This window comes from Eschrichtius robustus, chromosome 20 (assembly GCF_028021215.1).
Source record: "Eschrichtius robustus isolate mEscRob2 chromosome 20, mEscRob2.pri, whole genome shotgun sequence".
In the NCBI taxonomy this organism is placed as follows: Eukaryota; Metazoa; Chordata; class Mammalia; order Artiodactyla; family Eschrichtiidae; genus Eschrichtius; species Eschrichtius robustus.
The window spans coordinates 7391309-7418305 of record NC_090843.1 but is presented as its reverse complement, the minus strand read 5'-3'; the positions used below and the strand labels follow the sequence as shown (position 1 = coordinate 7418305).

Below are 26997 nucleotides of genomic sequence, written 5' to 3'. Positions count from 1 at the left end.
TGAGGACTGCCCTGGGCCTTCTGGCTGGGCCCCCGCGTGCCTTGGAGAGTCTCCAAAATGTTTCGGGGGTCCAGGAGGGATGAGGGTGACCCTTTCCAGCCCCAGCTAACCCTTCCGCCTCTATCCACCCCTCTCAGGTCATCAGAAGAAGCTCATGCTGGGGGTGAAGCGGCTGGCTGAGCTGCGGCGGGGCCTACTGCAGGGGGAGGCCCCAGGTGACGGCGGCCGCCGGCTGGCCAGGGGCCCGGAGCTGATGGCCATCGAGGGGCTGGAGAATGGGGACGGTCCGGCTGTGGCTGGCCCGCGCCTCCTCACCTTCCAGGGCAGCGAGCTGAGCCCAGAGCTACAGGCGGCCATGGCAGGGGGTGGCCCTGAGCCGCTCCCCCTGCCCCCTGCCCGCTCCCCCAGCCAGGAGAGCATTGGGGCACGCTCACGGGGGTCCGGGCACTCGCAGGAACAGCCTGCCTCCCAGCCCAGTGGCGGAGACCCCAACACCCCACAGGAGAGGAATCTTCCAGAGGGCACAGAGCGGCCCCCTAAGCTTTGTTCCCCACTTCCTGGCCAAGGGGCCCCCCCTTATGTTTTTATGTACCCCCAGGGCTCGCCCTCCAGCCCAGCCCCAGGGCCGCCTCCTGGCGCACCCCGGGCCTTCTCCTACTTGGCCGGCCCCCTGGCCACTCCTCCAGACCCGCCTCGGCCCAAGCGCCGATCCCACAGCCTGAGCCGCCCCAGCCCGGCCGAGGGGGAAGCCGAGGGGGAGGCCGAAGGGCCAGTGGATAGCGCCTTGGGCAGTTACGCCACCCTCACTCGGCGACCAGGACGCAGCGCCCTCGCCCGGACCAGCCCCAGCCCGACTCCAACCCGAGGGGCGCCCCGCAGCCAGTCCTTCGCCCTGCGGGCCCGCCGCAAAGGCCCCCCGCCCCCGCCCCCCAAGCGCCTCAGCTCCGTCTCCGGCCCCACCCTGGAGCCGCCGCCACCGCCAGATGGAAGCCCGGCGCCCAAGGAGGGGGCCCCGGGGCCCCGGAGGCGAACCCTCAGTGAACCCACGGGCCCCTCGGAGCCCCCCGGCCTGCCCGCCCCAGCTGGCGCCGCATCGGACACAGAGGAGGAGGACCCAGGGCCCGAGGGGACACCCCCGTCTCGGGGCAGCTCAGGGGAGGGGCTCCCGTTCGCGGAGGAGGGGAACCTGACGATCAAACAGAGGCCCAAGCCGGCGGGCCCCCCACCCCGGGAGACGCCCGTGCCTGCTGGCCTCGACTTCAACCTCACAGAGTCGGACACTGTTAAGCGGAGGCCCAAATGCCGGGAGAGGGAGCCACTGCAGACAGCACTCCTGGCCTTCGGGGTGGCCGGCGCCACGCCCGGCCCCCCTACCCCCCTGTCCTCGCAGACCCCCGGCGAGTCCCCCTCGGCCTCTGCCAGCCCTCCCTGGCCTGACCCTAGCAGCCTCCCAAACCCCGGAGCTCCAGCCCCTCTCTCTCCCAGCCCCCCGACCCAGCCCCCCGTGGCTCCCTGCCCTGGGCCAGCTCTGGAAAACAGTCGGCGGCCCGGGGAGATGGAGCCCCCGGCTCCCCCTGCTGCCCTCCTCAAGTTGCCCGGAGCAGGTATGAGGCGGGACCTGCGGGGAGAGGGTGGTGTTGGCAGGGCTCGTGCCCAGCCCAGCTGAGTCACAAGCCAACCTCTTTGTCTCTGCAGGAACAGCCCCCAAGCCTGTGTCTGTGGCCTGCACCCAGCTGGCATTTTCTGGCCCCAAGCTGGCTCCCCGGCTCGGCCCCCGCCCTGTGCCCCCTCCAAGGCCAGAGAACACTGGGGCCACGGGCCCAGGCCGGGCCCAGCAGAGACTGGAGCAGACCAGCTCATCCCTGGCAGCTGCATTGCGGGCCGCGGAGAAGAGCATTGGTGCTGAGGAGCGAGAGGGGTGAGGGGTGCTGGGTGCTTCAGAGGGGGAGAAGGCGGCGTAAGGGCAGCTCCTCCCGAATCCTGAATCCTTTTCCCAGGGTTCCGGGAACGATGGGAGGGGGGTGTCACCGTCACGTCGGGCAGATCCTCAGGCTGGGGGGCCCCTATTGGGATGGGAGGAGCCTGGGCCTGGGGTCACCCGGATCTGACCTGCAGGGAATCCTGGTGGCCGCCACTTAGAGGCACGTGAGCTTGGGCAAGTCACTTCTCCCTGTGAGCCCCAGCGTCTCTGTGCAAGGAAGGGAACGGTAACTCCTACTGCCTCGGGAAGTTGTGAGAATTAGGAGAAGATGCACACAAAGTGTGCGCACCAACCACGCTCTCACTAGCAGACCCCTTGCCCAGGGCCGGCAGGGTGCAGACCGCTGGCTGATCTGACCTGGTCCTTCCCCTGCTGCAGCCCCCCGGGCACCTCCACCAAGCACATCCTGGATGACATCAGCACCATGTTCGACGCCCTGGCTAACCAGCTGGATGCCATGCTGGATTGAGCTGGACCTGCTGGCAGCCCGCAGCAGTGCCCACCGTGACCTTCCTCAGCCACTGCCTTTCCCCCGGCACGGACGCCGCCCCTGCCGCCCTAGCGGGGTCCCTCCTGCTGCTCCAAGCCAGCGGCTGTCGGCACTAGGGCTCTGGGAGGCAGCCCCCAGGGGAGCTGAGGGGACTCGTCAGAACTGGACACCTCAGCAGAGCCCCCTCCCAGTGTGTAACCTGACGGGATGGCCCTGCCTCCTGGACAGGGACCCTGGTGAGAGCTTCCTCTCCAGGAAGAAAGAGGTGGTGGCCGGGCTTCTGGGGTACCTTCTCTGTCCCCGCAGTGTCTCAAGCCCCTGTGCCAAGGTCCTCTGGCCACCCACTGTGCTGTCCTGGCGCCAAGAGGCTGGAGGAGGCAGTGTGTCTGGCCTGGTCCCCCGCAGGTGTTCACAGGACGCGTAAACAAGCGGCCAGGCCAGCCTCTGTTGCCGCCTCTGCCTGCCCTCAGTGAGGCAAAGCTGGTGGGGGTGGGGGCAGTGGGATTCACAGGTCCCCCAAAGTCCAGACGTTCCCAACTGTAAATGTTATTTTTTAAGCAGAGAGAAATGCATATATTTTAAATGGAATTTATTCTATCTATAACTGCCTGAGAGGACGCAGTGGGGGAGGGGCTTCAGACCACAGCAAGAGCACCCACTGCCCGCCTTGGGGCTGGAAGCCTGGTTGGCCCAGGCCCCGGCTCTGTAACCATTAACCTCTTCCCCCAACTAACACCAATGAAAGTGTCATTCCACGTGATCGGGCTCTGTGTTTGGATCTGCGCCACGGACCTCTGAGCCAGGGGTCGCGCCTGAGCTGGACCCGAGCGCTCCCACTGATGTGCAAGGAGGAAGGCTTGGGCCCTCCCCTCCTCACCTTTGCGGAGGGGCGCCGTCACTGGCCGAAGCCTTGGGTAGGTCCGTTAGTGGCTGCCTCATGGACCAGCCACAGGTTTTTCTTCAGGAATTTATCAGTTTTAATACAAACCAGTCTGTGTTCATTCCTAAAAGGCTCATTTCCAGTAAAAAATAATACACCAGTGAAAACATTCTCACAGGATAACTAGGGCCGGGGCTGAAAGGAGCCCTGGGCCGTACCCCAGGACTGGCTCTCTCCGCCAGCTTGAGGGCAGGCACAGGAGGAGGTTCCAGGGCCAGGCCGGGGCTCTGCTTCATCTTCAGGTCTCGGTGTGAGGCTCCCCCGCAGAGGAAGGGAGGGAAAGTACTCAGGACCAAATCCAGGCCCCTGCCCCAGGAATACAGGATGAGAGGGGCACAGGGAGGATGGACCACCACCACTGCCTTCAACAGTGGCCCAGAGAGCTGTTCAGACCTCCCACGGCTGCTCTCCCACAAAAGGTGGAAGCTCAGCCCCACGGCTCATGGCTCTGCCTGAAAACCCAAGAGCAGAGGGCGCTGCGTTAGGTGACCCTGAAGGGGCGCGGCCCACAGGTGGCGGGGGCTGAGGGCCCCTCTATTAGGTGCACGAGGTCATACATTCAAGAGCCCAGGGGTCTCCCCCTGGTGAGGAAGAGCCAGACTGTCCTGACGCCAAGGCCACAGCTCAGCATCTCTTCAGTAATCCCCGGGGGCAGGACGACAGCTGGGTCTGACACCAGGAGCTGGGCCTCCAACGCCATGGGGCACAAGAGCAAACCCTGAAACATTCATGATATCAACTCCCCAGACTCAGAAATGGGTCTGGCTTTAGCCCTAGGATCCAGGGCAACTATGACCACCACGGCCAGTGGCTCAGAAGGGAGAGTTCATGCCCAGCTTAGTTTCAAACTGCAGTTTCTGTCGCTTCTGGTAGCGGACCCGGACCCTGGTGGGGCGGGAGATTAAAGTCCAGGTTAGCACAGACCTCCAGACCAGGGGACGGGCAGGACACCCGAGGAGGAGGGCGGGACGGCAGTGGGAAGGCAGGGGAACGGTGCCCCAGGAGGTGACGGGCTTAGGGAACACGCCCAGGCCCAGAGGGGGCACCCAGCCGGTGGCTCACCGAATCTCGTGCAGCTTCACGATCTCGTTGGTGACCACCACGAGGACCAGGGAGAGGCAGCCCAGGAGCCACGTCAGCAGAGGCACGTCCTCCAGGCCAAAGTGGACGTGGCTGTCCCTGTGTGTCCACAGCTGCAGGTCCACTGCTGTCTGGACCACCTGCCCCAGCAACCTGCAGGAGGTGGCAGCCCTGCGTCAGCCGGGGTCTCTTGCTTCCTTCCCTGCTTTTCTCAGCGGGAACAGCTTAAGGAGGGCACCCTTCAACCTCTGGCCCAAAGCCCGCCCTCAAATCACAGCCCCGCTGCAGCCCCTCCCCTGCTCCCACCCTCCATCCCAGAGAGACTCACACCACGGGCACGGTCACCGCCCACCAGAGGTTTGTCAAGGGGCTCTTTCTCCACAGGGGCTTGGTGCGATGCACGTGGGTGATGGAGATGAAGACTGGAGAAAACGGGGTCAGTGGCGGGTGTCAGACTTCGCACGGCCAGAGGCCTGGTCCCCAGGGTGCCCCACCAGCCCCGGGGAGCCCCTCACCAGTGTGCAGGACGGTCAGGGCGGCGGCGAGCTTCTGAGCCGGCAGCAGCCCGTTGGCGAAGTCATCAAACCAGGCTGGAGCCGTGTCGGCTTGGCTGCCAAAGCAGGGTGTGGGCTCAGCTTCCTCTGGGCCCCAGGGAGGGAAACCAGGGCGGGGGTGTCGGGACGGGACCCACCTGGGCAGCATGATGGAGGAGCAGTTGGTGAGGTTACGGACCCGGGAGCTGTCGCAGAAGCTCTGCAGTGTGAAGCCAAAGCAGATGAGGCATGAGCTGATGGTGAGGCTGAACTTGAGCAAGAAGCAGAGCAGGAAGTAGTGCTGGGTCTGCGGGAAGAGGAGGCCCGTCACTCCTGTGGCAGCCGCTCCTCTGGCGCACGGATTCAACAGGGTCCTCAGTCAGTGGACAGGCCCGGGGGATAAGGAGCAAGGATCTTTCCCAGCTCGGTACCACCCCTCCCCCTTGGTCTGGGGAAGTTCCGATGGAATTCCTCCCCCCCCTTCCCTCCCCCAAGGCTCAGCCCCCTCCATACTGACATTCCTCAGGAAAAGCCCAGGCTCACAGGGCTCCACGTTGCTTACCTTCTTAGGAATGGACTGAAGGTTTTTCCCCGTTGCCATAGACATGATGGAGCTATGGGGGGGCTTCCCCAGCAAAGAGATGCTGAAAAGCAGGAACTTCAGTGAAGGGTGGTGACTGTGACCCTCTGTCCCCCAATTCTCATGTGGGAAGGATTTCGGGAGTCCTGAGAGTGAGGGCAAGTCTGCTGGGCAGATGGGATAAGACAAGGGAGAGAGTGCCCCCGGGCCTCCTGTGCCAGAAGTGAGCACTGAGCATGGCTCCCTGAACCTGGGCTCCTGGGGACACTTGGTGACATCCCGACCCTGCCTGCCTGGGCACGGAGGGGCGGCCCGGCCCCTCACCTCAGCAGAGGGTAGCAAAAGCAGGACAGCCACAGGATATCGGTGGTGCTCAGGATTGGCGGCAGCTGGACGAGGCAAGAGAGGAACTGAACCAGGAGAAGCCAGGAAGCACGATTAGATTCTGGCAAAGAGTAAGACACTGGGAGCCCCAGGGCTGACTCGCCCTGTGCCCAGACAGAGACTCACGTCCTGGCTGAGAGGAGATGGCGCTGGAGGGGACACTATGCTGCCGGCGGGGTCATCTCCAAAAGCCCAGGGGGTTCACAGAGGCTCTGGGGGCCCCCCAGGCTGTGCTGCATCCTCCCAGCCTCTCAACCGGCCCTTGAGTGAAGGAGTGAGCAGGGACGGGCGATGCCCGTGCTGGCCCCACCTCACCTGGATGACCACGAGAGTCAGCTGGCACTGCAGCAGGAAGAGGAAGCACTTGCGAATGCCGTAGGTGGCGTGCCGAGCCTAGGGACCGGGAGGGACAGGTTGTGGTCTCTCTCAGGCCCCACAGCTGATAAGCTTCAGCCAAGAGCCAGATGCCCCAAATGTTCCCGCTAGGGAGGGGCGGAGGCAAAGTCAACGGCCTGGGAGAGCTTCGCCTGAAGGTGAACCACCCTTGGGAGCTCAGGCCGGTCCTGCGTCGTGACTGCCCACCCCAAGCAGGACCTGCCCCCCTGCCCCCGAGCCCCCCCGAGCCCCCACCTGCTCGATGAGCCGGATGATGCTGATGGTCTCCTCCTGGCGGAAGGTCAGGGAGCAGGGCAGGCTGTTGAGCTGCCCCGAGAGCTGCAGAGGAGAAAGGCCATCCGAGGCCTGGGCCATGCTGGTGCTGGTGGCGTAGCCAAAGGTCTCCCAGGAGCAGCGGGATGGGTACAGGGGATCCAGGGCAATGCTGCTCAGCGTAGGGGGGAAGCATACCCATCAGCTCAAGCGTGCCAAGACTCCGTCTCCCACGGGACTGAGCAAGCACCTGCTCCCTCTTCTCCCCGCCAAGTCCAGGTTCCTTGGTCCCGACCAGGGCAAGATCAGTTGTGGGGTCTCCAGGAGGAAGAGGCTGGCCCCCGGCTCTGGGGTGTCACCCTGACCTGATATCGCTCTGGAGGAAGAGGCAGCTGTTCCGCAGGTTGGCAGAGCTGCCCAGGCAGCAGGTCACCTCCCCATACTCCTGCATGATCTTGATCATCTCACACATGGCTGAGGGGGCAGAGTCGGGGGGCACAAGAGTCAGGCAGGCGAGCCCCACGTGGGGTGCTGGGCAGAGACCCACAGGACAAAGCAGGAGACGAGGGAAAACAGGCCCCTCTTTGGGACCATCCTGCCCCCAATTTCGTGAACATCGTATGAATACTGTCACTTCTGACTCCCTAGAATGGGCCACCAAGGCTCCAGCCCACAAGACCCCCAGCTCCTCCCAGCCCAGGTTCCTCCGCGCCCTGCATGGGAAACCGACATCCCTCCAGAGCCCGCGGGGTGCCCACGCACTGGCAGCGCTCCGCACAAGGGCCGGGCTGGCCGAGTAGCCGCCACCAGGGTACTCACTCTCGGGGGTGCAGTCGGTGAAGAGGGGCACGAGCAGGGGCACATTGTCGATGTTCTGCAGGTGGGGCCGCACCTGGTGGATGCCCCGGGGCAGCTTGGCCTGCAGAGAGCAGAGATGCCAGTTGCCTCAGGGTCCCTCCTCCCTCACTCCTCTGCCCTGGACAAGCCACGGGCCAAGCCCAGGGCTCTGGGGGCACAGACCGCCCCCCCCCCACCGCATCGTACCCGGTTGCAGTCCTCCAGGAAGCTGGGGAGGTCGCTGTCCGTGGGCTGGAAGCTAATGAGGTCCGAGTGACCCTCCTCCTCCATCAGGAGGAGCCCTTCCGCATCATCTCGGGACACTGTGGGGACAAAAGCCTGTCCCTCACCTTGGGGCCAGACTTCTGGGGGCCTTTCCTTGCCTTGCAGATGACGCAAAACTTCCTGTTTCGAGGTGTCCTCTCCCCCCACCCCGTCGACTGCCGTTGCCGCAGGGAGATCAGAGCCATTCTCCAAGGGAGGGATCCATGGAGGCTCTTTCTAGTTGTAGCCCCAAGAAAGGGGAATGACCCACACCCACCTCGTGTCCACACCAAACCTTTGCCCTCACCCTGATTCAGGTCATCGTGCAGGGATCCAGCGTGGCTAGGGCTGGAGGGGGGGATCTCAGAGCCGGGCATGTCACCATTGGGCGTGAGGGAGATGTGACAATTCCAGCCCGTCTCCAGGCCCATCTTTTCTGCAAACACCTGCACCGGGCAGATGGCAATGAACAGATGGGCCCAAAAGGCCATGGGGAAAAGGGTCAGTGGGAGCAGTGGCGGGGCGGGGCGGGGCGGGGTGGGGGCTCCCCCACCTTGCTTTTGAGCTCATCCTCCAAAGAGAAGTAGACAAAGCGGATGCAGGCGTTGACCAGCCCGTCGATGAGGCGCACGATGTCCAGCCGGGCCTGGTACTGGGAGGACACCATGCCCATGAAGATCTGCCCGCTCAGGGCCTGCATGCAGTCTTCCTTCTCCAGCACCTCCCCGATCCCTTCTTCAGGAGGCACAAGGCACAGAGCCCGGCCAGGACGTGGCCCAGGCAGGACACCCAGGAACCGGCAGATTCCAGGAGGCAGCCCGGGGCCACACATGCAGATGCCATGCCCAAATCAGCGAGCACGAGGGCCCCAGGGGACCACACATGCAGCCACACACATGCACAACCAAGACATAAAGAAGCCAACAGACACAGGGGAAAAGACAAGGAAAGGTACTCATCAGTCAGGTGACAATCCCTGGTCCAGGGCTAGGGGGCGGGCCCTGGTCCAGGGCTAGGGGGCGGGCCCCACCCTCAGCAATGGCTTCAGTTCATGGTCTCTTGGGTCACGAGACCCCAGAAGGCTGTGCGTTTGGCGGAGTGGGGAGGGGTGGGTGGAGCTCCGAGTCCCTCTGCTCCAGCAGGGTTTGTGACCCGGTCCTTTGTCTGACTCAAGTAAGGCTAACGCTCTATACACGCTACTGCTTTATAACCTTCAAAGAAAGCACTTTGCTCTATGTCATCCCACTGGAGCAGCCCAATGAACCCGTGAGCAGGGCAGACAAAGCACCTGGTCACAGGTGAGACTGAGGGACTCGCCCATGTCCCCAGACAGTGAGAGCCACCGCGGTGTTCCAGGTCCAGTGCTGCCTGCTGTCCCCTCTGCTACGATCTGGTCCAGGCCCCTGGAAGCACCCCCGGCCCCCGGCCCCCGGGGACAGGGCCCACAGTACCGTCTGAGCTCCAGCTGCCGCGGCGGGCGCTCAGCTTGACGGGAATGGTGCTGGGCAGCTCGCACGTGGTGAAGATACTGCTCTGGCCGGGCGCCTGCACCAGCTCGATGCACTTGCCGTTGAGCTGGGACGACAGGGCGCAGCTCATGGGCTTGTAGGCGAAGGCAGAGCAGTAACCAGACAGGCAGGCTCGCTGGTAGAAATCCAGCACTTTCTTTCTGCCGGGGAACCGGGGTGGAAGTGAGGTGAGTGGTCCTGGGATGCCCCAGCCCTGGGAGCCGGGCAGGCAGACCCCCCCAGAGCTGACCGCTCTCGCCCCTGGCATCTGCTTCCTTACCTACCTGTCGGAACCCAAAAGAGGGTAGATGTCGGCTCCATCCCAGAAGTCTGTGCAGGCCTCCAAGACCACGTCGGCCGTGCCGTGGGACAGCATCTGTTCTGTGCCTGAGGGCAGTGGTGGGGAGAGGAAGGCCAAGCCATGAGTGCCCAAGCCACCTCACCTCCAGGGACATACTGCCACCCTTGAGAAGGGCACTAAAGGAGCCCCTGGGGGATGGGAACTCCCCAGGCCTCATGGCAGCAAACCTGTAGGCAAGGCCACTGGGTGCATAACGCAGGCTCTAAGCTGCCGGTCCTCCAGACAGTCCCATCATCTGTGGCCACCACCATCCCAGCCCCCGTCCCCGAAGCCAATCTCTGCCACGTTTGAGATCTCGGGAGGAATCTAATGCTCGTCGGCCCAGCGCTCCCTAAAAAAAGACACCCTAAAAAGAGCCCCGCCCCGCCCAGCTCCTGGGAGGTTTGGCCTGATGCGGGCGGAGCCGGGGAGGCTCACTGGTGGTGGTGTCCTTGATGAAGAGGCTGATCATGTGGCTGAGCGGGGGGCGCCGCTTGGTGACACAGGAGAGCCTCCCCAGCGAGGTCTCCTTCATGGTCTCGGCGCTGGGGAGGCGGTAGAGCGCAAGGTGGTTCCCCTGCTTGAAGAGCTCCTTGGCCCCGGGAGTGAAGCCTGCAGGAGGAGGGACAGCACAGGGCCTCTGGGAGGAAGCCCACCCCCACACACACCACCCTCCCTGGCGGGGACGGAACCCCGGTCAGCCTGGGCGGCTTCCCTCCACGCGTCCATCCCGCAGGGAGTTGTCTTCCCGGATGAGGAAGCGCCGTCAAGCGGCGGTGCCTGGTTAAAGGGGATGATCAGGGAATTCCCTGGCGGTCCAGTGGCTAGGACTCTGCGTTCTCACGGCTGAGGGCCCGGGTTCAATCCCTGGTCGGGGAACTAAAATCCCACAAGCCTCGTGGCACGGCCCAAAAAAGAAAGGGGGTCGATCAGAAGCCCAAAGGGTTGCTGGTGCTCTTGACCAAGGCCACGCCCGGGCCTGGCATGTTTGGAGCCGGGGGCCCGACCTCTTGGAAGAGGCCGGCAGCCAGCCCAGCCGCTACCCCCGCGGTGGCCGCGTACCAATGAGGCGGGCGAGCTCGCAGAGGCCCCAGGGCACGTGCACGGGCAGCACAGTGCTGTGGCTCTCCTGCAGGGCGATGTTGCACAGGTGGTCGGAGAACCGGCACAGCCGCTCGGTGACGCTGGCGTTGCACAGGTTCAGCAGCACGTTGAGGCCCAGGGGCTTGAGGGAGGTGAGGTGGAGCTGCCAGTTGGAGTCGTCGAACTGGATGCAGGAGGGATTCTGCTGGTCCTGGGACAGGCTCAGCATCTCCAGGTGGTAGTCGCACACGAAGTCCTCGGCTTCATAGGGCTCGCCCTCCAGCCCGTGCTGGGTCCGGAGGAAACGTGGAGGGGAAGAGGGGCCTCAGACTGGGAGGGATGCGGCGGGTGCCCCCGAGAGAAGGCACCGCCTCCCAGCAGGGCGTGCTCGTGCCCACGCTCTCCCATCCCTCTCGAAACCCCTTCCCTGTCCTTCCCGGCTCCTGGCTGCTTCTAGGATCTGTGCCCAACAACACTGTCACCAGCTCAGAGGAGGTTGTCCAGACCAAGCAAGAAACAACGAAGCACCTTTCTCAGCCAGGGGAAACATTTTTAGAAGGAGCCACTGGCTTTCTGTCTTTTGTACTTTTTTTTTTTGTTTTTGGCCGAGTGGCATGTAGGATCTTAGTTCGATGGAACCCGCGACTCCTGCAGTGGAAGGGCTGGAACCACTGGACCACCAGGGAAGTCCCGGCTTTCTGTCTCTCGAAGGTTGTGATTAGGAGGAAGGGTCTTGCCCCAACCAATTACCACCATCAGAGAAACCCGGAAAATGGGGAAGGGCCTACTTCACGGAAAAGCCGTGGGTGAGGCCTCAGGAGGCCCGAGAACAGAGGCCAAGACGCCTGTGCTTCGGGCTCCATCCGTCCAGGCTGGGCTGCACCCCTGTGGCCCCTTCGGCGGGGGAGGCCAGGACGCCCTGCGGCTGACACGCGGGCTGCTCCCCGCCCTCTCCCCTCACCTTGCCGGGCTCTTCTTCACCGCCCTCTGTGTCCCTGCTGAAGCTCACGCTGGAGCCCGACAGGTGTTTGCTGCGGCCGTGTGCTCTGTGGTGAGAGGAGGGCTCGGGGGCCTTGGGGCCGTCGCCTGGCCAGTTGCCGCGCTCCTGCTCATTGGAAAGGTGCAGGGTAGGGTTCAGGGAGCCGGCCAGGAGGGCGTCTCGTTCACGGGGCTGAGGAGAGCAAGAGGCACAGGCCTCGGACTGGCGTCCCCACGGCTGCCACGGGCCAGTGAGGCAGGGCTGTTCCGTGCCCTCAGTGCGTCATCTCCGAAGCAGATCCCGAGGCCTGAGCCCTCCTCCCCGCTCCTCGCCTCGCCCTCCCTGAGGCTAGCAGCCGGGCCCAGGCCGTACCTCCTCCTCGACCTCGGGATGGCAGAAGGAGCGGGTGGACAGATCATCCGTTAGGTCCTCGTGGCTGCTGTGTGGGGGCTCCACCTTTCCGCTGAAGAAGAGCACCGTCTCCGGGCTGGGGTTGGGCCAGGACAGGACCCCCTGTTTGTCCACACAGCACAGGACCTGCAGGGAGAGACGGGGTCCGGGAAGGGGCCTTGGAGGTCCCCAAGCCGCCAGGGGCCGCTTGAGTGACCAGACACGGCCCAAGAGCAGCCTGTCGAGGCCAGGGCCTCCCATGGGGCCTCCCTCACCGTGACGGAGCCCAGGCTGTGCAGCAGGCTGGAGCTGTGGCTCAGCGTAGGAGACGCCCCCTGGATCACCCGCAGGAAGTGGCCCCAAATGCAGCGCAGCATTTCCTGAGGGCAGAGACAAAGCCCGCGAGGCCAGCTGGGGCTTGGCCGCATTTCCCTGGAGATGGCCTCTGGGGCCGACAGAGGAAACGTTCCGGGGAGCACCAGGAAGTTGGGTGGAAAAGCCCGTGTCCAGCACGGCGGTGACACATTACCCACGTGGGACGGGTGGACTGAGGGGCTCCAAGAGCCCGTGGGAGGCTCAAAGGCCATAAAGTAGGGGAGTCCCAGGGTTCCAGAAGGGGCCCAAGGGAGCGCGGGCTGGGGGTACGGGGCCTGGAGCAGAATCCATCCTGGGTGAGGGTACCTGAGAGGACACGGCTTCGGTATAGCTGCTCAGAGTGTCCTCCGAGAACTTGGCCAGCTGTGCGGAGAAGAGGGTGTGAGCCTCGGGGAGGAAACTGCCAGCCTCTCACAGGCCTCCGAGCTGGCGGGTGGGGCCTCGTGCCAGCAAGGCTCCCAACGCCTTTGGTGAAGGACTCCCGGGCAGCCCTTGAATCCCCCGTCTGCTGACAGCGCGGGTGGACACTCAGCCCCCACTGGGGCCTGGTCTGGAGACCCTTCTGGCTGGAGAGGACAAAGCCCTCGGAGAGCTGCCCAGGCCCTGCCTGTCGCTGGGCCACGGGGTAGGGGTGGGGCTGGACTTCTGCCCTGTTTGCTGGGGCACAGCCGACTCCTTTCATTCCTCTTTGGTTCTTTTTGCACTGTCCCCCGACCCCCACCCGCCCCAATGCCTCGGAACAACCTACCAGGGAGCTGGGGGAAGCCTTGCTCATCTGGGCCAGGACACGGGCTTCTCCACAGGCAGTTGCCAGGACCCAGAGGACGGGGAAGAGCAAGGGGAGGATGGGCAGGACGCCATTCACCTGGGAAAGAGCGAGCCACACTGAGGCTCCCTGAGATTTGCTGGCGGAGGGAGGGAGGGAGGGAAGGGCTTCCCCGGCCCTGGGGCCCTCCTCTAAGTAAAAAAGACAGCTAGGGGAAGGAAGGGAGGAAGGGAAGCAGGCGCTCCGAAGCTAAGCCTAAGAGACCCCTGGGCTGCAGAGAGGGAAGGGCAGTCAGGGTACCATGAGGGGACGCAGTCTCAGGGGAAAGAGAAAAGCGCCACAGAGAGGAGAGGGCGGTCGTTACCTGCAGCTGGAGGAGGGTGTACTGCCAGGTCGTGACACCAGGGGCATTCAGCATGAAGCGCAGGGCGTTGGTGATGAGGAAGCCAGCCTGTCGGGAACAGGAGAGACGCTGCCTTATCCCCCCCAGAGAGGGACCCAGGCTCTAAGGCTCCCCGTCTTCTGCCCACTCACAGCCCCGCCCCCGGCACTGGCCGCCAGCTCACGCTGGGACCCTCTAGTCTTCACTCACGCGCTCGTCCGAGTCTGGCCCCCAGGCTCCCCCATTTCCTGGCCCTCCCCCTGCCCTGTGCGGCCCCGCCTCACGCACCAGGACCACGGGCACCGCGTAATGCAGCATCACTGACTGCACCGTGAACCTCTCGTTGTCCAGAGCAGTGACTGGGCGGGACAGGGCCATGTCCAGGCACCACCTGCAGAAAAAGGTGATACTATACTCGGGCGAGCCCTGCTCAGGGGAGAGGCCTGAAGCCCACCCCTTCACCGAGCATCACTGGGTCCTGCAGTTCCCTCCTATGCCTTGGCCCCGGCTGAGTGGCCTCCTGGTCACTGTGGCCAGCGGCTCGTGGCAGCCTCTGAAGCTGCCCCCTCGGAGTTCAGACTGAGAGGGGGTCAATCACCCAGTCGAAGAATTCTCACAGGACACTAAAGAGAAGACCCTCCGGAGATGCCTGCGCTAAGGGACCTCAGTAAGGACAAGGCGCCTTCCTGTCACCGGCCCCACCACGCCCCCTGCTCACAGGAGGCACTGGGGCGGAGAAGTCAGGGGACGGGAGGAAGGCAGGGCAGCGCCCTCACCTGATGTTGTCAATCACAGGGGTCTCAAGGACGCGGAAGAGCCGGTGCTGCTGGGGGTTCTGTGGCCCTTTCTTCACTTCTCCCCGGGGGGAGGGGGGCGGAGAGAAAGGTGGAAACAGGTCTCCCGGCTCCAAGACGATGTGCTCATCATCCTGCCAGCGACGAAGGGGAGGAGGTCGAGGGTAATTAATGGGTTCTATGGAAGCCACTCGTCCTTGGCCGTTCTAGCTAAGTGGAGACATCTCATTGGGTTAGGGGACCATCAGTTAGCAAGGAGTCAGTTAGGGTGGGGCCTGGGGGACTGCATTCTGAGCAGCTTGAGGATCAGACAGAAGAAAGAACAGGACAAGGAGAAAGATGTTCCAGCTTTTCTCCATTCTCCTGGAGCCCCTGCCAAGAAACCCATGATCTGGGCAGGAAGCATCAGGATTAAGCCCAGGGACCCTCCCACCATTGCCGGTGGACACTCCCACAGCATTTCCAGGGAAGGAGAAAAGCCTCCAGCTACCTTGATCCCCCTCAGAGAAGCAAACGATTCTTGGCCAGGCCTCAGAGCTATGATGTCTCCTTCTACCAACAGGCTAACTGGCAGGTTGACCAGATGTCCATCTCTGTAGGCCCAGTGTAGGGACCAGGATGGTGCAAAGGGCATGTGGAGGTCTGGGTACATGGCATCTAGCCACTTGATCTCCTTGCCATCCCTGAGGGCATCTGATGAGAATGGAAAGAGGGAAACAGCCTCACCCATGGATCCACACACCAGCCAGATCCAGCACACAGCTATGAAGCTGTGTCTGCTCTTCTCCCTTCCCCAGAAGGCCTGCATCAACCCACGCTGCTCATTCCAACACTTCCCCTCTACAAGGTCACCTCCCAACCACCCCAGCCCAGGCACTTGCACCTCCTCTGAACACCTGAAGCTCCTATTCTTTGTACCCCCCTTCCATTCACATACATTTTGCTAACTTTGCTAAGGGCTTTGAGGGGTGTGCTGAGCTTCGTGAGGGGTACAAACGTCAAAGATTAAGCCGATTTGGTCCCTGGCTTTGAGGAGCCATTAGCCTTCCTGCCCGCCCCAGGCCACTGCCTGGGTACCCATAGCCGTCCCACAGCTCTCGCTGCACCACTGAGAAGAAAGCAGGGCATCCTTATCCCCTGAATGCTGACCACAGGCAACGCCAATGTGCTGGGGCTCCTGGCTGGGGCTCGGGACGGGAGCTCCAGGGCTCTGACACATCCCAGGGCATCTTTTCCCACCTGACTCGCCTGCCCCTTGGCCTCACCTTGGATTTGGTCAATGATCCCTCGGAGTCTCCGTTCTACCTCCCGACGCTTCAGCCGATCTTGCCGCCCAATGAGGACGAGGTTGAGGAGCAGCAAGAGGAAGAGCGCAGCGGCGTTCACCAGCTCCACCCTGTGGCTGGCAGGGAGAGAAGAGGGGGCACTGGCGGCGGGGGGCGGGGCGGGGGGTCTCCAGCCCAGCCAACCCAGGGCCCCATGCTCCCCTCCCCAGTCCCTTCTGAAAAGAGTGTCTCCTTCTGGTTCTGACATCAGCCAGCCAAGGGACTGTGGATTCCTACACGACCCAGGCGCTGACTCTGGGGGCAGCTCCCCTCTCCCGGGGATGTCCCAGGCGGGTGTGGAGGCAGGAGGGGGACAAGCCCAGACCCTGCGCTGTGAGAGGTGGGAAGGAGCCCCTCCCAGGGCCTCGGGCCGCGTACCTGCCAGCCGGCTGGCCCCCGTAGCAGCCCAGCAGCAGCAGCACGGCCAGGAGCATGAGTGAGGCGCCAGGCCAGTGGAAACAGGAGCAGCGGTTACTGTGGTGCAGGAAGCTGCTTCTGCACATCTCCTGAGGACGGAGGGGCAGGAGGCCAGGGAGTGAGAGGCCCGGGGGCCAAGGGAGGAGGAAGGAGCCAAGATTCTCTGTCCCGCTAGGATCTGGCCGCCTTCCTCCCCCGCCCACCCGATGGAGAGCCCGGGCGGCCACCTCTGTCTTCTCGCTTTGGTCTCGTCTGGGGTCAGGACATCACTCTGAAAGGAACCCTGGCCTCTTTCTGATTTTTAGTGATGCCTCAGTCGGGTCACACTGTCCAGGGTGACAGGGAGAGTCATGGCCCCGAGAATGGGCTTCCCAAGCTTTTCCACCGCCCCAACTAGGCTCTGGGCTCCCCATGAGGACATGTCACCTTCCATGTGAGACATTTCTTCCGTTCTTTTAGGTGTCCGTCCAGCACCGCCTCCAGCTGCTCCTTCAGGATGCTGAGGGCCTTCCGGGTGGACAGGCCCAGGGCCAAGGGAGCCTCGCCCTGGAGGGAAGCAGGAGGCACTCAGCATCTCTCGGGAGGCCCTCCCCTCCCACCTCCCCAGAACCTTCCTCCCTTCTCCCAAATCCTCACCCTCCCTCCCTCCACTAGCCCCGACCCCTCAGGGCGTGAGCAAGTTCAGATCTCCACCAAATTAAAAGACGTTCAAGTACACAGTGCCCTGCTCCTCAAAGCCAAGTTTAAAACAAAACCAGAGGGCTTCCCTGGTGGCGCAGTGGTTAAGAATCCGCCTGCCAATGCAGGGGACATGGGTTCGAGCTCTGGTCCGGGAAGATCCCACATGCCGCAGAGCAACTGGGCCCGTGAGCCACAGCTACTGAGCCTGCGCGTCTGGAGCCTGTGCTCCGCAACAAGAGAGTCCGCGATAGTGAGAGGCCCGCGCACCGCGATGAGGAGTGGCCCCCGCTTGCCGCAACTGGAGAAAGCCCTCGCACAGAAACGAAGACCCAACACAGCCAAAAAATAAATAAAATAAATAAATAAATAAATAAAATAAATTTATAAAAAAAAAGAATCCGCCTGCCAATGCAGGGGACACGGGTTCGAGCTCTAGTCTGGGAAGATCCCACATGCCACAGAGCAACTAAGCCCGTGCACCACAACTACTGAGCCCACGGGCCACAACTACTGAAGCCCATGTGCCACAACTACTGAAGCCTGTGCACCTAGAGCCCGTGCTCTGCAACAAGAGAAGCCACCCAATGAGAAGCCCATGCACCGCAATGAAGAGTAGCCCCTGCTCGCCGCAACTAGAGAAAATATGTATTGTTTAAGTGGGGAGAAGAGAACTAACCTGGAGATTCTGGCTTTACATTGTTCCTAGTAAAAAACATTAAGGAAAAAACCCCACCAATTTCTGTTACCACCATTTCATAAAAGGGAGGCTATTGTAACCCTACAACATTGGGAAGGACACAATCTCAGAAAAAAAGACAGCTGCTCCCAGGAAAGGACCTGCACTGACCGCACCACACTCTCATCTCACCGCGGGTGGGTGGAACGTGGCATGGACAGGGGTGGTTCCCAGCACATTGTCCTATGTGACCCCATGGCCTGACCTCTCCCATTGAGACCCCTTGTTCCTGGGCTTCTCTCCTGTTTTGTCCTGTCCATCTACCCCACAGTCCATCCTATGACATCTTCTCCACAACTTTATGTACATTTCCAGGGCAACCTCAGCCACATGGATTCATCTGCCACCAATACACTTACAACTCCTAAATTTCATCTCTAGCCTGACCGCTACCCCGAATTCTGACCCATTCCCTAAACTGCCGCACAGCTGTTTCATAGGTACCTATGAGTTGATACGTCCAAACCCCCGAAATTGCCATCCGGCCCTCCCTGCCTGAGCCAGCACCCCTCTGCAGTTACCATCACCCAGGCACCCCAGCCCCTCCCCGCAACCTCTGCCTCCCCCTCCCACCTCCCAGTCCCTACCTTTTCCAAACCAACCGCTGCATCCCAGCCAGTGAGCGCACGTCTGATGAACTGACCCTGTTTACCTTTAAAATCTAGCCCAGACTCCTGAGCGTGGTCCGGGATCTGCCAGCTTCTCCAGCCTCCTTTCCTGCCATTCCTGTCACATGGCGCGCTGCCCCAGCTCATGTGTCAGCACCTTTATGTATTTTCCTAGCCAAGAGCACACTCCCTGCCCCAGACGACTCTTACTTCTCCTTCGAGACTCAGCTCAAACACCACCCGCTCTGGGAAATCCTCCCAAAACCCAGGGCTGCACATACAGGGGGAGGTTTGTATTCCAAAGGCACCCCGGACAACCTCGCTCACAGGCGGCATCACGGAGGACTGTCATTATAGATTTGCCTGTCTGGCTCTCCCACCAGACTGCCAATGCCTGGAAAAGGGTACTAAATTCTTCCATCTCCACACCCCTCCACCAACCACTAAGACAGTGCCTATCACAGGGCAGCAGCTCAGTGAATACTTGCTGACTGACTGAATGAATGAATGAACGCCCATGTAGTTTCACCGGTCCCAATGACACCTTCGTCAGGGTTGTCAACCCAGGATCTGTAGCAGAAACACCTGGAACTCTTACAAACGTGGCTGTCCAGGCCCCACTTAGACCTAGCGAATCAAAACTCCTGGAGGTGAGGCCCAGCCCAGGTTGTATCTGATGCACAGATCCCCAGTTGGGGGTCCTGGAAAAAGAAGGCCCCCAGGAAAGGTAGAGCCTGGGGGAGGAGTGTGTCTTTCTCAGGGGCCACCTGAAGAGCACCAATGTGGGCTTCCACCAGGGAAAGCTCCTGAGCAAGAGGCACAAACCCTGGACCTGGGGCACCAAGAAAGGGACTGGGCTTATCTACTGAGTCCTGGCCAAGGGTCACTGAGCCAGCGATGCCCTGGCTGCCTGGGCTCACGCCCTACCCTCTTCCCTCCTATCACCGGGGTTCTGCCCCGGCTTTGCCCACCAACGTTCTGGATTTCCTCCTCCCTGCCGGTCTCCATGTCCACCCGCCCCCTTGGCAGGCTTGACCCTCGCCAGGCACACGTCTCCACGAGTAGGAGTTGATGGACTGGGGGCCATATCCCCTGGCTGCAGACCTGGCATGGTGGGAGCCCCCTGAGTGGAGCCCCCATGCTGGCCTGTTGTCAGCTCCCTCGGCCTGAGGGATGAGGACGGGCTTCAGAGTGGGCCCGGCCCAAAGACCTCCCAGATCCCTTGCCTAAATCTCACCTAATCCCTGCTCTCCACGGTGGCTTTGGGGGATTACGAGGATGAGAGCTGCTGCTTCTCCGAGGGGATAACTGGTTATTTCAGCTCAGGAAGAAATGGCCCTCCGGGCAGGGAGCCGGCACCCCGCAAGGGTAAATACTGTACTCCAAAGCACCCACCTCCCTCCAGCAGGGATCCGGGGGCCTCCCTGAGAGGCAGTGGTCCAGGACAAAGGAGTGTCAGGCAAGGCCTGCACCTCTGCCTCCTTGGCTCCTGGCATGAGGGAAGAAAGCCTCCAGGGGCGGGAAGGAGAAAGAGAAAAGCAAAGGGGGACCAGAGGCTTTCTCATGTCCAAGGGAGGATGCCTGCCCCTCTCATCCCAAGAAGGCCCAAGAAGAATAGCGTTTGGGAGGCCCAGCCTCCCCTCCCCTTTCCCCTTCCTCCCTCAGGCTCAACCTGCCAAGCCCCCTCCCCGCCGTGGGATGTGCAGGTTCCCAGGGTGGACTTGCCTAGGCCAGGTCTCCAGAAATGATAAAGTGAGCAAACCTCCTGCGGGCAGGGAAGGGCTGGCCCGAAGAGGTGGAAAGGCTGCACGCCAAAGGGCGGGAGAAAGGAAGAGCTGACAAATCCCACGGGGCTGCACAATCACCCGGGAAGCTGCTCGGTCTGGAATGAATGTCAGGCTCAGGAAGGCAGGGAAAGGCTAAGGGGAGCAGCCAGAGAGCCAGGGCGGCGGCCTTCCTCCAGCCGGGCCTTTAGACCTAGGACCCTCAGGAACTGCCCTCTGCTTGCCCCGTGGCTGCCCTGCATCTGCTGCCTCATTTCAGGCACCCCCAAACCCCCCGGGCAACCCCACCCAGCAACTGTTTCTCTCCTTCTCTTCCTCCAGGGTCTGAGAACCTGTCCCGTGCTCCTCTCCAGGTGTGGGAGGAGGGGCCAGAGGGTGGCAGATGCTCCCGGGGCAGGGCTGGCAGAGGCGGGAGGGGGCCTGCGGAGCTGAGGGCGTGCGTCTGCCCCCGCATGTTGTGTCTGGCTTGGAGCACCAACTCCAGACTGGAGATTAAAGACAGCACAACAGAGGAGAATAAGCCATTCTGTAATTATGTGCCTCCTGAAGAAAGTGCCTGCCAGCACAGCGCCCCGGGGCCAGGACACAGCCCTCAAGGCCAGCCAACCCTCCACGGCCCCAACCCCACTTATCCAACTGCCGTGGCCACCCACTGAGGCCTGATGGCAACTCTTCACTCTTTCTCCGGCAGGAGGGTCCTGGGTATGGGTAAAATCACTGTTTCTCTCATTACCCCATGGCTTTTCTCCCATGCGGTATGAGAACTGAAGCTGAGGAAATTGGTGAAAGACATTCAGGCTTTCCAAAGGAAATTCAGAAAGGGCTCATGCGTGAGCTGGCTAGGTGGCCTTTCTCAAAGCACAGAGTTAGGTTGGCACCCAGCATGCCCGGGCACCCATGGCGAGGCGGGGGGGAGGTCTGTGCAAGGACGGGGATGGTGTGAGAAATAAGAACGCCTGTCATACACGTGCCGTCTGAGGTCTGCTCTTCTTGCCTAGCAGGGCCAAGAAGGGTGAGGAAAATCTGCCCCGGACTTAAGTACCCAAAGGCAGGAAGCAATTCTTCCTACTTCCCAGATGCTCAGAAACTCCCACTCCCCACCCCCAGGCACCTCCAGGAAATTCCTGGGGCCAAGGAGCCATGGCTAAGCAAGGCCTCTACAGCAGAGGGGAGGCGTGGCCCTGCTTCTCCCCTGACACTGAAGCTTTTCGGGTAGAAGCAACCCCATCCCACTGTTTTAAGTGCTCAGCCTCAACTGAACCCAACAGAGGAACTCGAGGCCATAGGAGGTGTAGGCTCAGGAGAGGCTGCCAGCACGCGCCCATCGCGCCCCGCTTCATCGTCAAAGGGGGACACGGGCAGGGCCTGGGGGCTGGAGGAGCAGCAGATGGTGACAAAATTCTATCTGCTGAATCAGAACTGCAAGGAATCTGCTACCGAACAGAACCAGCTCCCCAGGGTCCAAAGCTAAGCATCTGGGTCCGTCTAATGAGGCTTTAAGAGCCAGCACGCCTGGGCTGTCCTGGGCCACCTCGGTCAGGTTTCTCAGGTGGCCCAGAACCAGAAGCCCCCAGCCCCCAGTCCCTGTCCTTTCGGGACCCCCCCGAGGTTCCCTCAGCACAGCAGCTGTTTTCCTTCCTATTCTACCTGTTTCGGGAGAAAGTGGAATCTAGGTCCCCTAGGCTCAGGTAGGCAGACTGTGAATTGGCCTTGGCCTTTGGCCTTGGCAACAGCAGATAACCACTAATTAGAACCAGCTGGCCCCTTCGCCAGGTCCCCACGGTCACAGCCTCCTTGGCCGGTGCAGGTGAGCAGGGACCCAAAGTTGGACTCCACAAGGTCTGAACTACTGAAGCAGAGATTCGGCCACTATCCACCAGGGTCTATTATAGGTGTCACCATAAATCTCTTCCAAGTTTGGCCAGACACAAATCGACTCTGTCTACAGACAAGCAGCTCAAAGCCTCAAGCAGAGGCACCTCCTCCTCTTCCTCACTCTTCCCGGCTCATGCTGACCCTGGCACTTTCACCTGTCTTCTTTCTCACCTCCTGCAGCCAAGACCTAGGAAGAAATCACCCCAGCCCCGGTGGCTCCTGTCTCAGTGACCCATGTGGTCCGGCGAGAAAAGCCTCCTAAATGGCCCCGAGGAGGGGCTGGCATCCAAGCCTTGTGCCTGGCGACCCGGGTCCCAGCACACCTTGACAGGATGCCCCACGGGGAAACTTGGGCTCCGGTCCTGCTCTGGGTGACTCAGGAGCCTGGCAGGCAGCTACACACACGGGCTTTCTGGCTCCCATCCCCAGCCTCCTTCCACGGTCCTCGCTACCTCGTAATCCAAGCTGCCTCCGGCCCAGCTACCATCTTCAACCGTTAACCCAAAACCTCTGACACAAAGCGGGGAAGCAGGCGTGTGGAATGGGGGTGTCAAGCCCAGCTGGCATACTCACTTTGCTGCCTTTGCCCTGATGGGCCATCCATAGCTCTGCCCGTTTAAAGAGCATGGGGTAGAGCCTGAGCCACAGCGCGTCAGCCACAGAACTGCCGACACTGCCCTCGGAGAGGGAGAGAAGGACACAGAGAAAGACAGAGAGGGAAAGAGTGAAGACAGGGAAGAGAGAAGAGAGCTGGAGCGCGTGTGAGCGAGGAGCGGGGCGGCAGCGGCAGCAGAGTGGAGCTTCAATCTGCTGATTAATTTAGACTATTTCCAGTCACGCTGCAGATTTAGGGAGGGAGGAGGAGGAGACCGGGCTGCCGGTGCAGGAGGAAAGGACAGAAGGAGGGAGAGGCTGCAGAGAGGGAGGGAGGAGGGAAGGGGTTGAGAGGAGAAAGTTGGTAGGGGCCCTGCCAGCTGTCCAAGGGCTGGGCCCATTCATCAGAGGAGGCACCGGAGGGTAAGCAGAGGGCGACGTGCCGCCCAGGGGTTCGGATGCGCCCACCGCCCACCCCCACCGGAGGAGGAGCTGTGCAGGAAGTGGCTGCTGTCGGCCCGGAACCCCGAGGGCACCCGCGGGCATTGAGAAGTACCTGTCCTCTCCCCCCGGACTCCCCTTCCCGGGCAAGGTGAGGAGCCCCACTTGGGGGAGCCCCCCAGATCCCTTTGAGACTCCAGCATGGAGCCACGCCAACAACAGCTCTCTCCACAGTCAGAGCTGCGGGAAGTGGGGGGGGGGGGCTTATTAATAGCAGCACATCCTACGTGGAGGGGGAAGGACAGGCAATTGAGAAAACTGGAGCAGTGACTTCTCGGAGGGCAGAGCGGGGGGCTGGGAAGTGAGCGAGCAGAGGAAGCCAGTGGAAGAGGGAAGAGCCAGCTGAGAGGAAGGGCTCTTCCAACACCTAGGACCCAACATCTTCCCACCAGGTGGCGGGGGGCTCCAAGAGCCGCTAATCAAGGTGAGTGCAGAGCTCAGCCAGCCGATACCGCCCAGCAGCATCCAGACACACCTGCCCAGGTGCTGCTGGGACCAGGACACTGCCTGCGGATGCCGGGCCTCATCCCAGGAAGAAAGAGGAGGCTGGTGACCTGGGCTCCCATCTCCTCCCGGGGCTTCAAGCAGAGCCTGGGCATCACTCTGCGACCCCGGGTTTGACATAGAGGAAGCTGTCAGAACAGACCCCCTGGGTGATGTTGGGGCAGGAAACTTCTCTGGCTCCAGCCAGGCCACCCTGAGGATGGGGCTGGAAAACCTTGAGGGAGAGGAAATGGCCTAACAGGTTCAATAACCGGAGCACGGGCTGGAGCCTGAGACCATTTCTCCAGGGCCCTGTTTCCTAGACGACACCATCTCATCGGCAGGGAAGGGAAGAGAGAGCCTCAGCCGAGTTCCAGCCGGCCTCTCCCCTCCTCCTTTTTCAGCACAGCTCCCTGTGGGCACACACACGCGCGCGCGCGCGCGCGCGCGCGCGCACACACACACACACACACACACACACACACACACACACACACACACACACACACACACACACACACACACACACACACACACACACACACACACACACACACACACACACACACCCCCCCCCCCGCCAAACCCTGAGCTGAATGGGAACAGAAAAGGAGGGGCCCAGGCAGTCCAGAGGTTAAGGGCAGGACGTCTCCGTGAGGCCAGGGAAGGAGGGGTCGGATTCCGAGACAGTCACTCTGAGGACGGCTGCCACCTGTGTAGTCGGGCTGCAGCCTCAGCAAACTGCCAAGGAGCCTCCTGTCCCTTGCTCCCAGGTCACACTCCCCTTTAGCTTTCCACCAAGGCACTGCTCTGGGGGAACCACAACTACGCAAACACTCTCCCTCCTGTGCAACAGGGCCTAGAAGAACAGCTCACAGGGTCTAACCCAGGTATTCCGCAGCGCCCCCCAACACAGCCCTCTGGCGTCTGGCCCCCCTCTGACACTGCCCACTTCAGCAAGTGAACAGGGAAGCTCTGCATCTGGGGAGAAACCCAGACCATCACTGCCACGGCACATCCACCATGGGCTGGAGGACTGGAGACGGGAGAGGAGGGTCTGCAGGGGACACTGAGGACAGGCAGGTCACAAAGAGAAGGGGGGCAAGGTGCAAAGGATCAACCAGCAACAGCCAAACTGATGGTGGGCTGTAGCCAGGTGACGACAGGCCACCTTACCATCAACTCCCAGCGCGCCACCTCGCCCTCTCCTACGCCTCCAAGAAGGCTTCCACTGTTAGAGGCCCCAGGGATCCACTTTAGAAGCCCATATTTACACAACTCTCAAGGTACCTCAGGTAGAAACGCCATCAGATCTATTACTTAGCTGCTTGTCCTATTAATTCCTCAACTAGACAGTAAGCCTCTCCAAGCCAGAGGCCATCCCCCAGGGCCTAGAGTTCTACCACCCAAAGGAAGCATTCCATAAATATGGCTGACAATGGTGGTAATGGTGCTTTCTAGGTCAGGAAAGCATCTATCCAGAAAGAAAAAGAAGAGGATGAAGAAAAACCCTCCCCGACAAACGCCCCTGAGAGATATCCAGCCTGGGTTCACAAGTGTCCTTCCTCGGGCTTGAGAGAGAAGCCAGCTGCTGGACCACAGAACTTTGTTTCCCCGATTCACTAGGAATGGGTGTTTCAGCCACAGGCTGGAACCGGAGGACAACACTGTCCTCTGTTTTCGGGACATTCAGCCCCACCCTAGGCAGGCCACCACATTGCACAACATCATAGCCTTTGGGGAGGCTGCTCCCTGGAACTGAGCAGTGCACAGCTCTTGCAACTGTACGCAGCAGCCCTGCACCCAGGCTAGGGGACGGGCAAGTGTAGCTTTCCCTGCGCACCAATCACTGCTAGGATGGACACCTGCAGAGCAGCCAGAGGCATCTGTGAACAGGAGGCTGAACACACCTGCTTCAAGTTCAGGTCCACAGGCCTGTTCCACGATCCAGAGGCACGTGAAATGTGGAGCTGAACACCTCGGCAGTCAGCCAGGCACCAGGTCTGTGTGGACCCTCAGCTCCTTCCCCAGACCTCCCAAGATCTCTTTGGCAGGAAGATCACTATCCATAAGTTCAAGTCAATAAATATTTACTAAGCCCTTGCTACATGCCAGGCTCTGTGCTAGGAGCCAGGGACACTGAGATAAAGTGGGACAGACAGATGGTGCCAACACAGCGTAGCAAGTATGATGGTGGAGGTGCTGTGGATGTTGAAAGGAGGGATCCTGGAGGGATGAGGAGGACGTATGTGGAGAAGGTCATGCCTAAACCGGGTCTTTGTTTTTTTTTTTAATTTGGCTGTGCTGGGTCTTAGTTGCGGCATGTGGGATCTAGTTCCCTGACCAGGGATCGAACCCGGGTCCCCTGCATGGGGAGCGTGGAGTCTTAGCCACTGGAGCACCAGGGAAGTCCCTAAACTGGGTCTTGAAGAAAGAAAAGTAGGAGTTTGGCAGGAAAAAGGGTGGGGGGGGGATTTTTGGGTAACAGCCTAAACGTGGAGGGTGTGCCCAAACTCTGAAGCGTTCAGAGTTACCAGTGGTAAAGGCCGAGGCAGGGGAGGTGAGGGATGCTGGGCCGACGGGCAGAGGCGGGATTATGGAAGGCTCTGGACCCCACGCTGAAGGTTTCGGCAGGTGGTGTGATGCCTTTTAAGCAGGGGCAACAAAAGGTCAGTTCTGCGTTTTGGATAGCCTTCCCTGCCCGCCGAGTGGAGGCAAGGGGTCAGAGACAGAGGGACCTGTTGGGAAGGTGTGACAGAAGGCCAGGCAAGGTGGGGACTTCCCTGGCGGTCCAGCGGTTCAGATTCCGCGCTTCCACTGTAAGGGGCACAGGTTCGATCCCTCGTTGGGGAACTACGATCCCACATCCTGTGCAGCGCAGCCAAAAAAAAAAAAAATAGAAGGCCAGGCAAGGACCTAGGGGAAGGACATTCCCTAGGGCAATCCTCGTCCCAGGAGAGGGATGCTCTGTTGGATGACAAATCTAACTCCACGTAAAGATGGTATGCCTGGAGGCTGGGGTGCCTGCGTCAGGCTGGGGGAGGATGCCTGGACCCCCGGGCTGCTTACCCCCAGCTGATTCAGCAGCTGTGTCTGGAGTCTGACTCGGGGAGCTCTTCTCTAACCACAGAGAGGGTGCCCAACTGAGTACGCAACCCAGCTCAGCAGGTTGGGGCAGAGCCCAGCAAAGGGCAAACAAGCGAAATTACACACCCCTGGGCAAGGAGTGGAAGACTGGCTCAGAGCCAACCCCAATCAGAAACCGGCTCCCATGCGGCCGTGTTAACTGGTCCACCCTTTGTCCTTGAGTCCCAGCTCCCTGAGCCTGTGTGTTCCAGCCAAGCAATAGCACCGTCCAGGGATCAGATCACATACCCCAAGCCTCAGAGCTGCGCCCCCTCCCTCCCTTTTGGTGTAAAGCCTCCACATGAGGACCTCCCAGGCAAACACAGGCAGGGAGAGTCCAAGAGAGACACACAGACAATCCCCGTTAGGGAACCGATCATGGCCTACCGCATGCTTCTCCTTCAGGTCCATGGGCCCAGGGTACTGCAGGCATGCCCAGAGGAAGGTGGTCACCCCCGAAAGGAAGGCTCCTCCCCAACATGTACGAACCCCAGTCACACTCTGTCACAGTCA

General features: G+C 61.4%; 2 protein-coding genes across 6 annotated transcripts in view; one reads left to right on the top strand and one right to left on the bottom strand.

Moving 5' to 3' along the window:
• CASKIN2 (CASK interacting protein 2) overlaps nucleotides 1-3231 on the top strand; it is a 13876-nt gene extending 10645 nt beyond the window's left edge. For all 4 annotated transcript variants that reach the window (XM_068531351.1, XM_068531350.1, XM_068531352.1 and 1 more), the window contains 3 exons: nucleotides 138-1604; nucleotides 1696-1918; nucleotides 2360-3231. In XM_068531351.1, coding sequence (XP_068387452.1) covers nucleotides 138-1604; nucleotides 1696-1918; nucleotides 2360-2450 — 1781 coding nt within the window. In that variant the 3' untranslated portion in view covers nucleotides 2451-3231. The remainder of the gene's footprint in view (nucleotides 1-137; nucleotides 1605-1695; nucleotides 1919-2359) is intronic.
• On the bottom strand, nucleotides 3044-26997 carry TMEM94 (transmembrane protein 94). Of its 2 annotated transcripts, none has more exons than XM_068531348.1 (31): nucleotides 26872-26997; nucleotides 16523-16642; nucleotides 16058-16185; nucleotides 15620-15756; nucleotides 14845-15047; nucleotides 14337-14488; nucleotides 13849-13951; nucleotides 13543-13629; nucleotides 13161-13277; nucleotides 12719-12775; nucleotides 12313-12417; nucleotides 12020-12184; nucleotides 11630-11839; nucleotides 10648-10957; nucleotides 10024-10197; nucleotides 9530-9632; nucleotides 9189-9406; nucleotides 8291-8472; nucleotides 8045-8183; nucleotides 7681-7796; nucleotides 7456-7555; nucleotides 7002-7110; nucleotides 6619-6808; nucleotides 6304-6381; nucleotides 5929-6014; nucleotides 5587-5668; nucleotides 5183-5331; nucleotides 5007-5101; nucleotides 4820-4913; nucleotides 4474-4644; nucleotides 3044-4296 (listed from the first exon to the last, which is right to left on the bottom strand). In XM_068531348.1, the coding sequence occupies exons 1-31, from the start codon at nucleotides 26893-26895 to the stop codon at nucleotides 4224-4226; spliced, it is 4077 nt and encodes a 1358-aa protein (XP_068387449.1). In that variant the 5' UTR covers nucleotides 26896-26997; the 3' UTR covers nucleotides 3044-4223. The 2 variants fall into 2 exon arrangements, with proteins under 2 accessions (XP_068387449.1, XP_068387450.1); XM_068531349.1 differs by having other exon boundaries at nucleotides 8291-8469.

What these genes read in the sequence shown, in the direction of transcription:
- TMEM94 (XM_068531348.1), bottom strand. Translation starts at nt 26,895, where the DNA reads ATGGACCTGAAGGAGAAGCATGCG. An exon ending in GCACGATGACCTGAATCAGG is followed by an intron (nt 7,797 to 8,044) that starts GTGAGGGCAAAG and finishes TTGTCCCCACAG; the next exon opens with TGTCCCGAGATGATGCGGAA. An exon ending in TTCAGTCCATTCCTAAGAAG is followed by an intron (nt 5,332 to 5,586) that starts GTAAGCAACGTG and finishes CTCTTCCCGCAG; the next exon opens with ACCCAGCACTACTTCCTGCT.